Source organism: Larus michahellis, chromosome 11 (assembly GCF_964199755.1).
Source record: "Larus michahellis chromosome 11, bLarMic1.1, whole genome shotgun sequence".
In the NCBI taxonomy this organism is placed as follows: Eukaryota; Metazoa; Chordata; class Aves; order Charadriiformes; family Laridae; genus Larus; species Larus michahellis.
Window position 1 is genome coordinate 20,450,251 of NC_133906.1, and position 19,512 is coordinate 20,469,762.

General features: G+C 53.2%; 1 protein-coding gene across 4 annotated transcripts in view; it reads left to right on the forward strand.

Moving 5' to 3' along the window:
* The first annotated feature begins 380 nt into the window (after window positions 1-380).
* The window catches only part of CYFIP2 (cytoplasmic FMR1 interacting protein 2), a 55,853-nt gene continuing 36,721 nt past the window's right edge, over window positions 381-19,512 (forward strand). For 3 of the 4 annotated variants that reach the window (XM_074603732.1, XM_074603734.1, XM_074603735.1), the window contains exons 1-9: window positions 381-521; window positions 7,425-7,565; window positions 9,607-9,696; window positions 9,776-9,853; window positions 12,674-12,775; window positions 13,815-13,996; window positions 14,332-14,428; window positions 15,122-15,250; window positions 16,630-16,734. In XM_074603732.1, the coding sequence (XP_074459833.1) occupies window positions 7,449-7,565; window positions 9,607-9,696; window positions 9,776-9,853; window positions 12,674-12,775; window positions 13,815-13,996; window positions 14,332-14,428; window positions 15,122-15,250; window positions 16,630-16,734 (900 nt within the window). In that variant the 5' untranslated portion in view covers window positions 381-521; window positions 7,425-7,448. The remainder of the gene's footprint in view (window positions 522-7,424; window positions 7,566-9,606; window positions 9,697-9,775; window positions 9,854-12,673; window positions 12,776-13,814; window positions 13,997-14,331; window positions 14,429-15,121; window positions 15,251-16,629; window positions 16,735-19,512) is intronic. The other variant, XM_074603733.1, reaches the window with a different exon arrangement.

A 19,512-nucleotide genomic window follows, 5' to 3' on the forward strand; every position in this document is an offset into this window, starting at 1 on the left:
TTGCCAAAATGGTAGGTAAAACCCACCGACGCTACACATCCTCTGCGGGGAAGAGAGGCCGAACACCTGAGGCTCAGCAGCAGGGAGATGGGGAATCCCAGCCGTGTCCTGCCTTCTCGGGGACCCAGCTCACCCCCTCCGGGGGTCCCCGGCCCTGTCCCCTCCGTGCACCGGGGGAAAGGGGGGGTTGGTGGCCTTCCCCCTCCCCGGGGGGACCCCGCCGGCGCCGTACCGCCGCCACCCCAACCTTCCCCCCGGGATGCGGCCCCCGGCCCCGCCGCGCATCCCCCGCGGGGCCCGGGGGAGGAGCCGCCCGCACGGCTCCAGCCCCTTCCCGCGGCGGGGGCCGGGGCTCCCCCCGCCGCCGCTGCCGCCGCCGCCGATCGTGCGGAGGGGCCGGCGGAGAGCCGCGGAAGTGCACTTGCTGCAGCCATTTCCTGCTCTCTTTGTGCGGGCGGCGCGGAGCATCCCGCGGCGCGGAGCGGAGCGGAGCGGAGCATCGCGACCCGCCCGAGCGCCAGGTGAGCGGGGCAAGGCGGGGGGCGCGGAGGCTGCGCGGCCTCACCCCCTCCCTCTCCCCCATCCCCCGCGCTGCGCCGAGCTGCGCCCGCCGCCGCCGAGCCCGGTGAACCCCCGGCCGCCCCGGGAGGGCTGGGAGGGGGCGGCGGGGCGGGAGGGTGCAGCGGCGGGGCAGGTGCTGCCGCCCCCGGGCAGAGGGAGGGCGGGAGGCCCGGGCGGGCCGGGATGTGCGGGGATGTATCCCACAATGCCTAGAGCTACCTGCGGCATTCAGCCTCCCCGCAAGGCGCCGGGGCGGGGGGGGTGGGGGGTGGAAATAGCGCAAATCCCCTTCTCCCATCCCACCCCCCGCCGCATCCCGGCTCCGCACCCCCAGAACGGCGGGGGAAAGGGCCGAGCCCCGGGGCCGGCGGGCGCTGCAGGCCCCGCGGCGGGCAGCGGCGGCAGCGCTCACCCGAGCCGGGGTCGGGGCGATGCTCGGCGCAGGGAGAAAAGGGGGATGGAGGGGATGGAGGAGCCGCAGGCCGGGCCGGGGGCTGAAGGTGGCCCCGGTGGGGGCTCCCGACCGGCATCCGGATCACCCGTGGCGTGAAAATACGGGGGAGGAGGGGGAAGGAGGAAGCGACGGGGTCTGAGCCGGGGTTGGCAGCGATGGCGCCCGCAGGTTCGTGCTTTGGAGTCGGGAAAACCTTTCCCTTTCCCAAACCGCCGGGTTTCCCGTGCGTGAGACCCTTCGGGAGCAAGGTGCGCCCCGCGCAGCCTTCCTTTGTATTGAACTTTCCAGCCGCGGAGGCTGGAATTGCCTGGTGCCAGCCGCATCCCACCTGGGGAGGGAGGGAGGGATGGATGGGTTCTGCAGGAAATTCCCGTAGGTTGGAAGGGCCGGGAAGGAACGAGGAGAAGAAAAAGAGACACCTACTAAAAAAACCTCCCTCCCCACTGGAAAAAAAACCTCCCTCTCTGCCTGTTCAGGGTTGTTTTGGAGAAGGGGGAAGGGTGACGGTTGTGTGTGCTGTCAGAGGACGCAGCCAGCAGCAGAGCTTGTCCCCTTCGCCATCTGCCGCTTTCCACGGGGGGTTCCTGACTAGGGGGGGTGGGTGTTGGATCACAAAGATCTCGTAGAATTAGGCCGAGTCGCTAAACCCTCTGCGCCCCTCCTGCCCTGCATGGACACCGAAAGAAAAAGCACGCTCATCTTTTGCATGATGACCGTTGGCTGAGGTTAGTCACTGAGGTAGGTGATTAGCCTGGTATTTTGGTATCTGTCACAGCCATATAATTTGAGGGCGATTCCCTGCAAAGGAGAATTTTTTTCTCCTTTCTCTCTGTACAGTTAACTGTTATTAATAAAGCCTGAGGAATTTGGAAAAAACTTCCATTTTCTGACCAGGGTCTCTTGAGCAAAGCAGACTATGCTGATTTCATGATAATAATTTTATTAACAAGCAATTATCATCTTTGCATGAAAAACAGGAAGATCGGTTTTGGAAGATCAATGATTGGCCAACTATTGACAATACTCTCCTGTATGGTTTAATTGCCCAAGAAGCGCTTTAACTGTTAGCAAAGGGGTGGCTTGAAAACTTGCTCTAAATTTCTCAACTATATTGGAAATGTATCTTCCTGTATCTGCCTCCTTCCTTGACCCTCTTTGGCACCAGAAAAAAAAATGATGGAGTTATTCTAAAAGAAATAAATTCCAAAATAATTGTGTTGCTGATGCAGAGGCAGCGTAAATGACTGGGACATCAGCCGTAATGGAATGGCAGAAAGTGTAGAGGGGAGATACAGAAAAACAGCTTCAGGAGTCATGCAGTTTGGCTTCCCTTTTTAATAGGAAGGGTAATTTCATGGTTATTAACATCTGTGTCTGTGTAGGGCAGGAGCCCAGCTCTGCCAGCCTCGCTCATCCTGGCCGTGCTTATTTGCTCCTGCCAAAGAACCGCCTGACTGTGGTGGTGGTTGCAGTTACAAGTAATTCTTACAGCGCATGAGAAGGGGTTGATGACGTGCATGCTGAAACACAGGAGACGTTAATCGCGTGCACTTTAGGCAAGGATCAAACTAAGCTTTTGCACCCTGAAGTTATTCTTCTTGACTAAAAATACATTGATGGCCAGGAGCGTTTATCCACCTCTTGCTGTGAGGCAGTGGGTACCAGAAATGCTCAGCATTTATGCACCCGAGACACCAGTTTCCTGGGGTACTTGTTGGGCCAGGATGGTTCCTGACCACAGGTTAGATGCTATTTTGGAGTAAGAGAGAGAAACATTGTCACAGGGGCAAAAGAAGTGACTTTCCCAGGTTACCCAGGGACTAAGCGTCAGACAAGGACAAGAATCCCAGATCCTCAGGAGGTGACCAGAAGAAATTTGTCCACCTTCTCCGCATTGCCATTCCCGCAGCAAAAGTCACTTTGCTGCTTGCCTCACCCCGGGCTTGCAAGGCTTGGACCATGTCTTACTACCAATCTCCTGGGCAATTCCCATTTTTTCTTGCGTCCTTTCCCGCCCTTGGTAGCTTCTGGAGCTCCAGCGTGAACGTCTGCTGTAGGAGCAGATGAGCTGAAAAGCCGAAACAGCCCGTGCCACTTCCCCAGAGCTCTCAGCTGCGCAGCTTCGAAGCCGAGCGCACATGCATGCAACATATTCATTATGGCCCCGCTTTTAAAAGTCTTCCTTTGTTCCCCCAAGCTGCTCTAACAATAAAGACGTCTTTGTTCCTTTTCACTGCAAAGGGGATGATATTGCACCCATACTTCTGGGCAAGCGTTCCGGTGGGGAAGGTAGGACCTGCCCTGCAAGGTCAGACATCTGGGATGTCCATCCTCGCTCCTTCTCAAAGCCGTCCTACGCCGGCTGTTAAATCTGGCCCCCAGGATGCTGCACAACAGAGTCACCACGTCGGGAACTCTTAATATCTGCTTCGAGGTGGTAGGGCCTTGCCCTGGGCATGGACCCTACGTGGCTGGCTCCCTGCCATGTCTGGAAACCCCAGTGCTTCAGTGTGGTCATTTGGCTTTAGAAGGTGTAAGAGATGGCCGGAGAGGTTACAATTGAGATGTGGGATGGGGAAAGGAAGTTTCTGCAGCAGATGGGCAGAAAGTGTGGGCAGTGCTGTACTCGTTAGTACCAGCGCTCGTTAGCAGAAGAGGTAGTCAGCCCCGTGGCTGCATCCCTCTCTGAGGTTTCACTGGGGTGGTGTTGGCTCCTGCCAGGCTCATGTTCAGTTTTGCCAAAACATGTAGGACCAGAGGGGCTTCGGCCTCTCTGACCAGCAACGGGATATGGAGAAGAAAGTAGTTTTGCGCGATGGCTCCCAGTAGCCTGCGTGGCTGCGTTCCAGTCCGTCCAGGCAGCAGGATATCGTCCCTCCTGTGGGCGAGGGAAAGCCTCAGCCCGCCGTGCACGCGTTACAGCAGCAAAAAAGCCCCATTCCTGGGCAGGCTGCTGCACTGCGGGGGGCGGTGTGGCCCCCAGCCCCATGGCCACATGTGCTGAAGCGCCATCGGCAAACCACCAACGTGGTGGGCTGGCTCCTCTTCCCAGCACAGCTGCCCTGCACCGAGGCCCAGGTGGTGGATGGCGGTTAAGGCTTAATGAGAACTTTTTGATGAATGTCCCCGGGGATCCCCGTCTTCCCTGGGCTGGAGCCGCTTGGTCGCTGCCACGTTACCTGATGGCTGCCCCCCTTGTCGCTGGACCAAGGGGATGAAGCTGGATTTTCCAGGGCAGCCCCAGCACGTTGGTGTTAGAAATCTTTTTGCAGGAAGGTGAGGGAGGGTGGCGTGGGTCTGTGGCAGTGGGACTTCCCCTTTCGCCTCTCCCAGGCAGCCCCCGTGGTGGGCAGACACCATACAGCGCCCCACAGACCGGGACAAGCAATCGGTGGTGCCTTCAGAGCCTTCCCCAGCCTTCGTACCGGTGCACAGGCCCTCTTACAACTGGCAGTGGACCCCAACCAAGAGAAGGGTCCCCGCCAGCCCCACAGCCACCCCAAGGAGCAGGCGAGGGGCCACGGCACAGGCAGATGGGGGATCGCTCGGGGCTGATCCTCTGTGGGATGATCTGGGGTGATGATCCAGGTCTGCTGGCCCTGGACCAGCAGCCCCTCCGTCACACGCTCCGGCTGGGAGGTTGCTGTCTGCCGCAGTGTGCTATGGGTATGAGACCTGGGGGAAGTCCTGGCAGACCACACTTTTCCCCGTAGCCTCTGTTGGTTTTGCTTTTGGGCTGAAGAAGGCAATGAATGGAAATTAGGAGTCCCTGTAAAAGACTGATGTGTTAAACCCCACCAAGTCTGTGTAGTTTCTCCATCTGCATCCAGATTCGTGCACTCCGCTCAGCCGTGGCAGAGCATGGGGTGGGCTGACGGCCGATTGCCCCGCTCGCTCGCTCGCCGTGGCTTGGTGCTTCCTTTTCTGTTCACATATTTCTACACGCTGCCTTTCTTCCTCTATTTGAGTGCAAGACCTTCAGGGCAGGGACTGGCTTGTTCTCGCAGGTTTGTGCGCTGGCTGGCACAGCAGGACCCTGATGCCATATTTGGGACTGTATCTCCTCGTACGGCCCAAACGGCAGCAATGATTTTGTCCCTTGAGTTGCTGAGCTCTTTGGGTATCACAGGGTTATTGGGGAAGCATCTTTGGGACTGGGCCTCTGGGGAAGCATGTTGGGAAACTGCCAACACCTTGCATAAATGGCCTCAGAATTGGGCTTAGAGAAAAATGAGAAACGAGCCAAACAAACAGCCACAGCCTTCAAAGCTACAAAATGGAAGGTTTTTGTCTTCCCAAGCCTGAAGTGCGTAATGAAGCGTGTGTGAGTATCAGGGGTGTTGTTCTGGGAACCCAGTGGAGCGTCTGGAGGCACTGGAGGATGGTGGTGGCGGGCGGTGGGCAGCGGAGGAGGGCCGTGGGGCTGGGCGCGGAGCAGCGCGGGGCACTCGCAGGCCGGGAGGAAGCTGCTTCTGCCTGCGGCGTGCCGGGACGTAGTGTCTGGTTTTGACAGTTGCTGCAATTTGTAACAGGAAACCGTTCTAGCAAAGAGGGGTGAAGATGTTAACAGAAATTTCGGCGTGTAGGGAAAGGGCTGCTTGAGATTATTTTTTTCCCCCAGGCACTTATTTCATGGTGCTTCTGCCGCAGGTATAACCAAGCCTGTTTCTCAACTGCCTGGTGCCTCGGGGAGGCATTTGTGGAGGTGGAATGAGTTTACCAGGCTCATACGTGTTCTTGCAGCCCATGCGTACAGGCAACAAGAGGCTCGTCAGCAGACCTGTCCCTCTCGTCACCCAACACGAAGCTGCCCCAGGACTGCACACAGTGTGCAGCCCCCTTGGCCGTGGTCCTTGCTGGGTGCGTGTGTGTGTACCTATCTATGGACATCCCGAAGCCATTGTCCTTCCATGCTCCCAGTGATGGAAAAGCAAACTTATATTCTTGGAAACAGTGACTCAATTTTAAAAAAAAAAAAAAAAAAAAAAAAAAAAAGGACCTAAGGGATTTGTAGCAGATAATCGGCTGAATATGAGCGCCTATGGAGCTGCTGTTGCGCCCAAAGGAACTGGTGTGATTGTACGCAAGGAAGGAGCCTACGTTGCTGTTGTATCCGGCGCTTGTGCAGACACTGCTGGAGCCCCGTGTCCTGCTGCGGTGTCCGCACTTCAGCAAAAAAGTTGCAAAATTGGCTCAAGCTTAGAGAAAAGCCAGAGAGATGATTAAAGGATTGGAAAACATGCTCTGTAACAAGGCAGGCAAAGAGCTCCGTCTGCTTGCCTGAGCCGAAGCGAAGGTTGTGGGGGGTTTTATTGAAATCTGTGAGTGTCTTCATGGGAACTTTGATAATAGAGAGCTCTACTGTCTTGCAGATTAGAGCAATAAAACTTCAGGGCTCACATTTGAAACTAGACAGGCTCTGAGGGGGGGAAAAAGCACTGGGGGGAGCGATTTGCTAATCAAATGGCATGTCAATATTTAAAATAATTTCTCTCTCTGCAAATGTTTAAATGCAGTGGGGTGTTTTTCTAGAAGACGCAGGCTCTAGGTCGGCTACGGCTATTGCACATGGATTAGGTATTAACTGGGGAAGCCCTGTGGCTGTGATTATCCAAGCGCTCAGCCTGGGTGACAGCAGCCGTCCCTCCACACTTGTGCTCTTACAGCAAAGGTGAGATAAGGAGATAAGGACACAGAGGTTTGTCCTGAGGTTCCCATTAGGGTAAGTGCCAGTGAGCTTTCAGAAACATTTTTTATTTCGTGTGCAACTGGCACCGTTGGCAGCTTCACGGCAGGCTGGGACTGGGCAGCGGACACCGAGAGTGTGGTAAAACCAGGGAAATTATTTTTTTTTTTAACAGCAACTTCTTTTTCTGCTGCTGGCAGTGCCACAGCCTGCCTGCGCAGCACTCGATGCTTTCCGCTTCACCTTTGTGAAGGCAATTTGTTGTTTACAGTTTCCAGCGCCGTTCATGTGTGCGAGAAGGAGCGCATCTGAGTGTCAGCATTGGTCGTACTTTTCTAACCAGGCTGTTTCCAGAGATACTTCTGATCGCGCCGCTTTGCATTTCGGAGCGCACGCTTTCACTTGGGGCTGCCAGCACCCAGCTCTGCTCTGACTTGGGCAGTTTCGCACAGAGTTAGGCAGAGAAGGGCACGGGGCGGGGAGTTGTGTTCCTCTAATTCTGCATTCCTACCCTGCTGCTGAATCACAGGCGGAGAGATGACATAGAGATGTAGGTTGAATACACAAGAAAAGGAAAACGAGATAAACCGGGATCGTGTCCCCTGCAGTGCCAGCCAGTCGTGGTTCTGGTTTTGTCCGTTGGTGCTTTCCCGCGCAGTCCTCTGGCTGCTGCCTGCCTGCCTGCCTGCCTGTCTATCACCCTCTCTTTTCCTTTGGATTTAGCGCAGAAACTGAACATCCGGAACCATGACCACTCACGTCACGCTAGAGGACGCGTTGTCCAACGTGGACTTGCTGGAGGAGCTGCCTCTGCCAGACCAGCAGCCATGCATCGAACCGCCTCCCTCCTCCATCATGTACCAGGTACCTCCGGCTGCCGACGGTGGTGGGGCAGGCAGGGCGGTTCCGGCAGCTCATGCAAAGCGCAGGGGCACACGGTGCTGAGAACTAGCTGAAAACATCCTGGGTTCACTGTGCTTAAGGAAACGTTCAGAACAGATCTAGCCACAAATCTGTTCCCAAAGGGTTTAAAAGGAAAGCGCTAGAGATTGGTGAAAGGGATCTTTAAGGCTGAGCAAGACACAGTGAAGCTGAAAAATGAGGACTAGAGTGCGTGAACGGGTAGGAAGCAGGAGATAAGACTTGTGATAAGAGCAGAAAGTTCTCAAGCGATGTTTTATTATGCACATATTTCTGTGCTTCCTTTTTATGGTAGCGCATGCATCTAAGTAGGTCAAAATCAAAAGTTTTGCCTGACTTTGGCTGGCCCGTGCCGCTCGCACAGCTGGGGCTGCCGGTCGATGGCATGCAAGGGAGGGCAAGTCGCTCCGATGGCTTCTCTGCCTCGAACAACCGCCAATTTCGCTGCAGCTGCGCTGACCACGCACAGCTGGGCACGAGCCCAGGGCAAGGCTCAGCCTCCCACGTTTGGATCCGCCGCGGGATGCCTGGGCTGCTTGGCCGCCACACCACACCCTGCCCCACAGCACACACCCAGCGTTAAATATAATACGGGGTTACTTTCTCCATCCTGCCACTCCTGAATTCGTGGCTTACCCACGGCGGTGTATGAATACAGCCGTGTACGCAGGGGGCTGAGATTACAGTATCTCTTTCAGCAGGTCAGGCCGCGGGCGCATTCAGCAGCGTTGGTATCTCTACGGGTTATCAGACACAAAGGCAGTTTCTGGGCTGCTCAAATTTCAGCTCTCCCTGGAAAATCTTGGTACCATTTTTGCTTATCTCTTCCTTAAATCATTTTTAACTCTTTGCTGGCTTGTGTCCCGTGGGGGGCTCAGGGTCCAGCCTCATGGCGCAGCCTCCCTTCAGGGCCACGAGTGTGTGCACACAGTTGGGCCTAAAAACCTCTAAACTGGATCTAGAGATTTTGGCCAAGCCTATTTCCTCATCGTAGGTGGTTTGTGTGTATCCCTCTCCCCTGCTAGCCAGAAAGGCATATGCAGCCTCAGCTTTTGTTAGTCACATGCAATGTCCGGGAGGCACAAGGAGTAGCCCTATGGCCACGGGTCTGTGCTCCCGCTTTCCCTCCTCGGGAAATCAGTTATTGAGGTGAACACAGTCACTGCAATGCTAACGGCATTGCGAAGAGCAGCTCTGGGCGCCTGGGACTTCTGTATGCTCTGTCCTCCAGCAGATACCACGGGCCAGCCTTGGCCGAGGAAATCATCCCAGCGCAGAGCGTGCGAAGGAGCACTCGGCGCAGAGAGGCCGAGGAGCTGCTTTTTCATCCCCTGCCCTGCTCTGCACCGTCTTGTTCCCCTGTCCCAACCCAAAGCAGTAGCTCAAAAACTTCCAAAACAAGTGGTCATCCCAAAGCATCTGTATGCAAGAGCAACATTAGCGCCGATAATGGGGTCTGGATGAGTGCTGACTTTCGTATTTATGTTTTCCAGACATCTCGTTCCCTGCCCTTTCTGTGTGTTTATTCTCTGCAATTCCTGCTAACAGGATGTGGTCTTCCCCTAGCAGCCAGGGCACAAATAGAAATTAATGAGGCTGCAGCTGTCTTCGAGTTACCAAGCTAAAATCCTTGGAATAATTGCTGTAGGTTTGCTCTCTGGTGTGGCTGCAGTTCCCTGTTACTGATCCCCACCTGGTTTGGCTTGATTTTACAAGCGTTTGTCAGTCTTGATTGCCATATTTTCACACATACAATCTGCAGGATTTCCTCTAAGGAACATGTGTGATTCAGAAGCGTCTCAGGCTGCGCCTATGAGTCTACTTCAGACCTAGAGGTGCAGCACCTCAAATTGTTCACAAGCTGCTCCCCTGCCCCAGGAGCCCTCCTGATTCTGCCTTTTGCCAACACATCCCGTGCTGGACTGTTTCAAGTGCGCAAACAGCTAGCTGTATTTTAATCCCCATCTCTCCATTTCGCCCATAGGCTAATTTTGACACAAACTTTGAAGACAGAAATGCCTTTGTGACCGGCATTGCCAGGTACATCGAGCAGGCGACGGTGCACTCCAGCATGGTGAGTCCCCCGGGCGCTGCCCCAGCGATGCTGAGCCTTCGGTGCGTGCCTGCCCCAGCAACACCTCTCTCTCTTTCAGAACGAAATGCTGGAAGAAGGCCACGAGTACGCCGTGATGCTTTACACGTGGAGGAGCTGCTCACGAGCCATCCCCCAGGTACTCCAGCCCTTCCCAGGCAGGGATGTTCCCAAAGCACCTAGTTGGGTTTGGCTTCAGCGTGAGTTAGTTTGGACTGGAGGCAGAAGAATAAAAAACACAGAGAAGACTGAAGCAGATAGAAAGGTTGAAAAGAAAGACTACCGACTCTTCAAATTGTTTTCTCCCCAACAAAGTCTCGACCACTGATCTCAGCAGCTGGTAGCCATTTCAGAAGCAGATCTATACTGCTGCCCTAGCAAAGGGCATCTGCTCTGCACCCTCACACACATGAAAGCTCTATCCCTAACACCTCCTAGCAACACCCCTCAGCTCAGTCACCCCCACTGCAAGCCAACTGCCTTATATACATTTCCTGGTTTCACAGGCCCCTCCCCTGCTCCCCAAAGCAGTCACACCTGAAGTTATTTCATCCCCGCAGGACCAGCTTCTTTGTCCTACAGCTGCTAACAGGGCTGAGCTGGGCACAGTTCTGGTCCGACATGGTACTTGGGATAGTGCTGTGTTTTCTCACTTGGGTCTTTATCCACTTCTCTGTCTGGAGAATGGGTAGCCTTTTCCCTTAGTTAAAGCAGTGCGGTGATTTCCTTCCTGGGGGGCCACTGGAGTATTTTCCTCTCTCATGTTGTGGGGAGGTGGAGTTTGCTTCAGGCAAAGGCAGTTGGTTCTTAGAGGTTGAGAGTAAAATCATTATATCTGGTTTATATTACACTTTCCTGATACCGTTGTATGGTATCATACCATTACATGGTATCAGGAACTTCACCTTCAGTTAAAAATTGCCCCAGTGCCCAGTGGGACTCCTGTGTCGTGTGAAGGAGGGAGCCCAGGCAGCCTGGGATGAAAACAGCGGGTCCTCCCGAGATGTGGCAGACTCAGGCTCTCCCTGACTTGCACAGGGCTGATCAGGCAGCTGGGGCAGGTTTCAGCATCCCAAACTGCTGCCCAGGCTCTGGGGTGCTCTCTCTGCTCCCTCAGGAGCCCCAGAGTTGTAGGTGTTGTGCATGAAGGAGCACTTCGACATGCCAGAAACATTTCCCCAAATGCCCTTTTTTGCTGCTGATATGCCTGAAGGTCCTGATCTACCCCATTTAATCATTCTCCTCCTCTACTGTTCTGCTTCAACGGTTTTCTAGTCCTTCTCTCTTTAACCTGAATTTTAGTGGCTTCATCCTGCAAACACCTACGGACATGAGTAAGGTTGCCCACGTGGCCCACTGATGGTGATTCAGACTCCAGCTCAGAGCTTGTCTTCTGCGATTTGAACGCGTGCCGCATCCCTGCAACATCCCCGACTGACAATGCGTCGGGGGGAGTGCGGCGCAATTCCATTAACCCTACGGATAAAAGAGTTTGCAGCACTTCCGTGAAGCCAGGAAAAAAATATTTCCACATGGCTGACAATGCCCATGTTTGTAATTCCCCAGGAAAGGTCAAACCTCAGTTCCCCTCAGGTTATGCTCTGCTGATGGTCTCATGAGACGCAGCCATGGGGAGGTTTCTGCCGCTGATTGGCTATTTTTTTATCTCCCATTTATATTTGATGCTGTGCTGCTATTGCCTCTTCTGGCTACGCTAACAGAAGGCAGGCCGTGGCTGAGCTGATGGCAAGGCAGTGCTACAGATCATCCGTTTTGGTCTGTTAGTGTCCTCCCATCCTGCTCACCCCCATGACATTTGTGCACAGCTTGTGCGGTCCCTGCTCTCTGCCCCGTCCCCCCCCCGGGGGCTGCAGGCAGCACCGCATGTGACGGAGGGACCAGACAGCACCACAGCAGAGGGTGCATTTACAGACACACCAGATTCGATCCTGCGATGACCCCTGCGCTTTGCCATGGGGCACGTGGCTATGGCTGGGAGGGTCCTGTTCTCAGCCCCCCAGCCATGTACACGGTGCTCAGCCACGTACACCTTCCTGTGCTACCTCCGGGACCATGGCTTTATGGGTGAGGAACACCCAAATGTGCACCACTCCTTCCTACTGCGAGCTGCGTCCTCATGGCCATCAATATTGCCTGACTGCAGTACGAAACACCAGGGCAGGGACATTAGATTCCCCACTGCAGAGAGGGCAAAGCTATTTTTTCATCTTCCCACATGTAAAGCCGTCTGATTTGTCCCCTCGCGCCCTGTGGATCAGCTGCTGGGCTACTAAATTTGCACCGGAGCTGTCAGCACCATCCCAGCCTGTATCAGCAACAACTGGGAACAAAACCAGAGGAGGACGGCAGCTGGGGTTTTCCCTAAAAGTTTGGTAATGACTCCAAGTAACTGTTTGGAAAGGAGATGGGTGACAACTGAATAAGTCCTTAAATTTAGCTTCCCAGGATTCCAGTGAAGGTGACTCACTTCATTGCTGCTAGCCACATACAAGTCCGGTGATTTTTAACGGATCTGCGACAGAACCAAAATTATGCCAGTGAGGTTGTAGCAGAGCCATAGCCTGGTGCCTCGTGTGTCCATGGGACTTTGCAACACAAAGCCTCAGATAACTTCATGATATAACGTTCCCACATTGTGTAGCAAGTCCAGATGCTGTATTGCATGTGTTCTACCCCAGACAAACGCATCAGAAGACATTTATTTCTCAGAGACAGGATTGTGCCTGTTTATAATGCATGGAGAGAATTTCACATCTGAGAAATAGCCCCTTCTGCTGTCACCTATTGCCTTGAAAGCAAGCTCCCTCTTGGGTCCCTCTGTTGTCCTTAGGTGGGAACAGGATTCACTGTGAAACGAGCAGAAGATGGTGGCTGCTGCAGCCCACAGCTGTGTTAGAAGCTCTGATGCTGACAGGGATGATTTGTCTTTGTGACACAGGTGAAATGTAATGAACAGCCAAACCGCGTGGAGATTTATGAGAAGACGGTGGAAGTCCTGGAGCCAGAAGTCACCAAGCTTATGAAGTTCATGTATTTTCAGGTAAATGGTCAAGGAAGGAGGTGACTCGGTGTTAACTTACCCTAAGTAATAATTTATGACTTTGGTGCTAACTTATCCTAAGCAGAGCTGTGCTGTCCTTTCCTGTCTGGCCAGCCTGGAGAACCCCTGAGACCCCTGGTATGTCCTTGCAGCCACCAGCAGATACCTGAGACCTGTCCAAAGGAAAATCTGTGCCGTGTCCCCCTTGTTCAGCCCCAAAATCTTGTACACAGGTTGGGAATGAGCACACCTCAGCCCTTGAAGCTCATGGAGGACCAGAGCCCCCATGGGTGGCACCAGCTCCTGTTTCTCTGGGATGCTGGCTGGTGGACGTGAAGAGCTGTCTCTCCACCGGCACCAGCACAGCTCGCTCTTCTGCTCTTCCCTCCGAAGCAAAGCCAGGAAGAGCTGAGGGCTGGTGGTGCAGCTGGTGCCAGGGCTGGATGCAGCCATGCAGCTGGACACCCTCCTGCTGTGCCAGCAGGAAGAGGGATGTGCTCACAGCCCCCTAAACTCGGGAGTTAGCTGGCAAAGAGCACCAGAGACTAAATTTAGTAGTTGCTACGCCTGAGGCACTTCACAAAATAATATGCTTAGATCCCAACGCAGCAATGACCACGTGGCAAACACAGAGCTGCTGTGGGCTCCAGGGACCTCTCCCCATCACCGCCTGCATTTATGACTGGCTGCAGCTGGGTTTCACTGGTGTGTTTAAGTTTTATGTCCTATGAGGTCCTTATGCCCCACCTAAAAAGCTCAAGCCTGATTTTACAGAACACGCCACGCTCTGTGCGGGCACAAATAGAGGGTTTGAGGCCCCCTTCTCCCCTCCAGCGCTGAGGATTTTTGGCTGCAGTGGTTTGTAACTCTGCTTCATTTCATGGCGACAGTGGAGAGGGACCCTGGAGCCTCCATCCCCAGCAGAAAAAGGCTTTCGTTAAAGGAAGGAGGCAGTGGGTGGGTGGAAGAGGGTCCCATTGGTGGCGTGGTGACTACACATGACCTGCTGTTGGGATGACCCTGTCCCACTGCCTTCCAGCGCAAGGCTATCGAGCGGTTCTGCAGTGAGGTGAAGCGCCTGTGCCACGCTGAGCGGAGGAAGGACTTCGTCTCCGAGGCCTATCTCCTCACGCTGGGCAAGTTCATTAACATGTTTGCCGTCCTGGATGAGCTGAAGAACATGAAGTGCAGCGTCAAAAATGACCACTCTGCCTACAAAAGGTGAGAGGGGACGAAGCAGCCGGAGCGGGGACAGGACTGTGCCTGGTCTGCAAGGGAGCACCCGGTCTGCCCAGCAGTGAGGGCAGGTGGACGTCAGGAGGCTGGAGCCTGGGTTTCTGCCCTGTTGTAGGCTCTCTTTGTGAGTTTAGGCAAATCTCTGAGCCCCGCTCTGTTTCGGTTCCCTGTTGGTAACAGGAGGAGAGAGCGGTGCTGTACTGCAGGGGGCTCTGAGGCTGCTGCGTTGCAGCTGCAGGTGAAACAGGGAAGGTGGGTGGTGGGAGCCTCACGCTGGGCGAGTGATCGATCCTCGGTGATGTTGGATTTCTCCCTTCCAGGGCTGCCCAGTTTCTGCGGAAGATGGCAGACCCCCAGTCCATCCAGGAGTCCCAGAACCTCTCCATGTTCCTGGCAAACCACAACCGCATCACACAGGCAGGTCCCTTTCCTCTGAACCAGTTAACCCTTCTGTGGGTAGAGAGAGGCAATGATCTCGCCAGGGCAAGGGTCCTTCAGACTGGACTGTGGCAATAGCTGCCTTGTTTGTTGGTCATTGATTGGGTCAATCACTGACTGTCGATTTTTGGGTGTATAATTCTAGCAATATCTCCTTCTCATGGGTCATCCTGGGTGGCTTTGAAGATCTCTTTATGTCAAGACAAGGATGAAGGTCTAAAAAACGAAAGGAGCTATCGGGAGGGTTTTCTGCCAGAAACTTTCCCCAGTAAATCCATCCAGTCCATCTCTGCGACTGCGTGGGAACTGCAGATCAGACCTAGGGCCCTCCACATTCCACAGGCTCTATAAGCTGCTAATTAGGTTAAAAATTGGACAGAGGTGAGAGAGAGTCAGAAAGTCTGCTTCTGAGGCATCGTTCTTTACATCTCACTGTCTGACGTTTGGCTGCTGTGATCAGTCTGAAGGGGAGAGCTGTCCTGCAGAAGGAAGGTTGTTCCTCATGGGTGATACCGTGAGGTCAATCTGCTGTCTGTAACTTAAGAAAAGCACACAGGCGAGGTTTGAAGAAACCTCTCTTCATTCTACTCTTAATCCTTCAAATATCTTTCTTCCCTGGTTCCTGCTGTTCCTCTGCCCATGTGGATAATTTGGCTCCTGTTGATGTTTCAGTGTCTGCACCAACAGCTGGAGGTTATCCCTGGTTATGAAGAATTGCTGGCTGATATTGTCAACATCTGTGTGGATTACTATGAAAACAAGATGTATCTCACTCCCAGTGAGAAACACATGCTCTTAAAGGTGAGATTCAGCCATGCTTACGGGGCTGGGTGCTTGTGTAGTTTGGGGTTTTTTTCAGTAAAATGAAATTCCCTCCTGGGACAATGTTTCTCTTAATTTTCTTTATTTTTTCCTCCTTTGGGTTTACATGCATCCTTTCTCTGCAGGGTCAGCATCCTCTGGTCAGGGGTTGCTAGGAGATGGGAAGGCTCTCCATGTGCAGCAGCACAGCTGCCTTCCTCCTTTCCTGTTTCTCTTCTGGTCTCTGTTACTTTGTGTCTTCTTATCAATCCTCCCATTTTCTCCTCTTTCACCTCTTCTTTGTACCTGAACAGACTGCTTGTTGCCATGGGTCTGAGATGTCCCATTCCAATATGCTGAAGTGTCCTCTCTGTTGGGCAGTGCCACGAGCTGCCTCTGTTCCTGCTGTAACTTGGACCTTCTCCCATCATTTCTCTGCTGTCCTTCCTGGCCTTCTCCCATATTCCCATATAAAAATCTTCCTTCCTCTCTCCCTTTCCTCTGCTTTTCCCCGTTTCCATCTGTATCTTTTCCCCCAGTCCTTCCCAAGGTTGCCAGCACCTCTGCCTGCCTGGGACTGAGCACGTGCATGGTGGTGGTCTCCAGCTGGTGGATGAGGGCACTGGTGGGTGCCCTGTGCTCTCCAGAGCTGGAAGGGGTTTTTCTGTTGTGCATGGGTGTGTGGGATCATGGGCTTGACCTGAGTAACTGTATAGAGTATGCCAAATTCACCACCAACTTTCCAACCCTAAATTTTCTGCTTGATGCCCATTCCCAACAATAATTCCCTGCAGAAGGCAGATCCTTCAAGGTTTGGTTTCCTGATTCTAAAGAGCCCTCAAGATGAATATGTCAAAGTATCTGCTTGTTTTGTATATTTGTCTTTACTATAAGTCAGTTATTACAGAGATTGCAGTCACTATTACCATAAGAACTTCATTACCGCGGTATGAGTCAACTAAGGATCTTTGAAGGATGATGTGGGTAGTTTGAATATCTGTAATGTTTTGTACTGAGTTAAAGGGGGGAAAAAAATCAATCCAGGAGAATATTTTAAATGTTTTCAATTATTCTCTAAGAGTAAATGTTCACCTTTGGGTGGAGAAAACTTTTGGGTTGTTGTTATGTGGGAGAGAGGAGGAACAAAGTACCAGAGCGAGCGTCATGTTTTTGCACAGAAAACAGAAGCAATCCATCATGTGTCCTCTGTCTACCCTGTACATCTTGCAGATGTGTGCTGTTTTATACAGTCTTCTCATGAGTGTCAGGTGGTACGGGAGCCTGAAATGACCTTTCCTTATGCAAAGTGACGGAGAACTGTCTTTGATTTGTGCTGCTGACTTCACTCTAGTGAAACCGAGCCTTTCTGTCTTCACCAGGTGATGGGGTTTGGCCTATATCTCATGGATGGGAATGTCAGCAACATTTACAAGTTGGATGCCAAGAAGAGAATCAACCTTAGCAAAATAGACAAATTCTTCAAGGTCAGTGACCTGACTGGGTGAGGATGGAGTTTATTGCAGACCAATGAATTAGCGGCCTGTACCATTGCACGTGCTGCCAGCAAAAAACAAACCGCAGGAATCATTCACAGGTCCAAAAAACCCAAAAGGCTGAGAAATTATCTAGGCTGAAGGATGAGGAAGGGGATTGCTGTGAGCCTGCATGGGCACAGAGCTGCAGCGTGGGTGAGACGAGCGGTGCCGGCTCTCGGTGCCAGCGGCGCTGTGGGTGTGTGAGCGGCGCCCGGGGCTGGCTCTGCTCCCACGCTGCTGGCGCTGGAGCCGAGGAGACGGAGGGTGCTGAGGACCCTGCACACCCTCGCTGGGTGGCTGGTGGCCACTGCGGCTCTGCCTGCTTCCACCCGAGGGGCGAGGGATGGGGACGGCGCGTGGGATATCTGTTTTGTGGACGAGGGGATGGTGTGCCAGACTGACATCACTTCTATCTCTTTGCACGTTCTTAAGGCAGGTTTGGCATCTCCTGAGAAGCACTGTGATTTCAGGCCACCAAACCTGGCTGGTTTGCTGAGGTCTGTGCGGGTGATGATGGCGCTCCCTTTTCCCTCAGTGAGCTGCTGAGCTGAGGGACAGGGGACACAGCTGGCCAGCCAACATGTGAGCTGGCAGCCTTATTTCATGTATAAACCATGCTCCCGATAGGACAGAAAAAGCTTCTTGTGGAGCTTGTGTTGGCTGGGACTTGGAGGTGCTCAGCGAGTTCCTCAAAGGGCTCACCTGGTGCTTTGATGAACCGTTTTTGTCTTGTTTGAGGTCGAGGGTCTGGGGAAAGGCCCGCGAGAACTGGATGCTCCCAGTGACAGCGCGGGAAGCAGCCGTGCAGCCTCCCTCTGCCCTTGCACACGTGCAGCCCTGGGGGCTGGTCCGCAGCTGGAGGCCAGGCTGCATTGCCCCCGGGCCACTCAGCACGAGGAAGGTTTGGGATAACCCTGTCTGCTTCCCCCCAAAATCTGGTGTGTGTGAGGCCCCAGCCACCAGTGGCAGATGGAGAGGGCATCTGCGGCGTTCCCAGGGGGAAATGGCACCTCCTTTCCATCGCTTCTGCACACAGGCTGGTCTAGGAGGCAGCTCAGGTTTGGGGCAGGTCAACTCCAGGACCCATGGTGGGATCTGGCAAGGGACAAATGTCTTGGCAGCAAAGAATAACAGTATAGCAGGAGGACAGCAGAATAACTTCCCAGATGGAGTAATTAGTTTTCTTTTAGACCTACTGAGCCTGAGCAGTCCTTCCAGAGTCCTTTTGCCTCCACTGTTTTAATCTTTCTCCTGAGATGGACAGATTAGGTTTTGTTACAAATATTTGCTCCACATCAGGGAAAAGAGTTGATGATGATTTTGGGGGGCCAGGGAGCGCTTCTTTCCCATCACTCTTTCAGCAGAGTGGATTCTCCCTGCCGCTTTACCCAGAGAGCTGCTGAGGAGCCTGAAAGAAGAGGTCGGTTGTGGTGACAGGGTAGAGGATGTCTCCCTGCTTATTCCCCCGATTTGCAGTTTCTGGGTGATGCACTGGATCTGTGCAAGGGGAGGGAAGGGGCCAGTCCAGATAGCTGGTTTCAGGAAAGGTTGGTGTATCAGTGTCTGCGTCCTCACCCTGAGCCAGCAGGGACTTATTTACCCCAATTTGTGTCATCTCCTGGAGACAGCTCTGAGAGCAGGGCTGAAATGCCGCATAGGGGACTACAGACAGACACCAGAACCTCACGGACTGGGCGATAATCAGGTGGTTGAATACCCTTCAGTCACTGGGGAGACTGCTGAGGACTGCAGCTCTGCAAAGGTGATTTATCATGCCATCCCTCGGAGTCTTCCGAGTTTTCCCTTGTTAATGCAACTGAATCTCAGTTTAATTCAAGCTCTCAGTGTATCTGTAGAGTTCGGTCATCTTGGTGCATTCAGATTTGCTGTTCATTGCAAAGTGCTGTGGGACATCAGAGAATCAGGTTATATATCTTCCATTGCATGGAATAACTTTCTTCTTTCCAGCTTTTTTTTTCTATTTGCACTTCTCCAACATCTGCTGTGGTCTCACCTAATCAGTTAAGTACCACTCCAGACTATCAGATCTCAATAAGAAAAGGCCAACTACTCCTCTTACTACATCTCCTTATTGCCTTCTGATTAAATTTCTAGTGGATTGACCAGGAATTTGAGTAGTGAAAATGAACTACCCCTTCATTTAAACCTTTTATGAAAGCGCCACTGGGAATCCCTGATGACAGCGTTACACATCCTCCGCACAAGTCAGCCTGAGAGGAGAAACGTGTGATAACAGGACAGGGAATTTGCCACCACCTTCCCTGAATTTTTGGGCAAGGCTTTTGTAGCTGGGTGAAGTTGAAGCTTCATATTTTATTGAAGAACTATTGGTAGCTCTTGGTTGAATTTTGTGTGCAGCTGAAAGCTTAGTGAAGCAGGGACCGGTCTCAGCTTGGGGTACGTTCCATGCGCTTTGAATTTATTTCCCACCCACATGCTCCTGAGACGTAAAGGGCGAGCAAAGCCATGTTGTGTTGCCTGTGTCTTTCTCTTCATGGAGAAGTTTTAAGACACATCACCAGCAGCCGCAGTGCCAAAGTACGGTCTGAGTCCCTGGGGAAAGATGCCACATCCCTGGGAGGCCAGGCAGCACAGCAGCCTACAGCTTCCCTCCCAAGGGAGCCGCAGCAGCTTGCTGCCAAAATACCCACGTGCTGGTTTTTCATCCCTCTGTTCTCCTGGAGGATTATGGTGGGAGGCAATAAG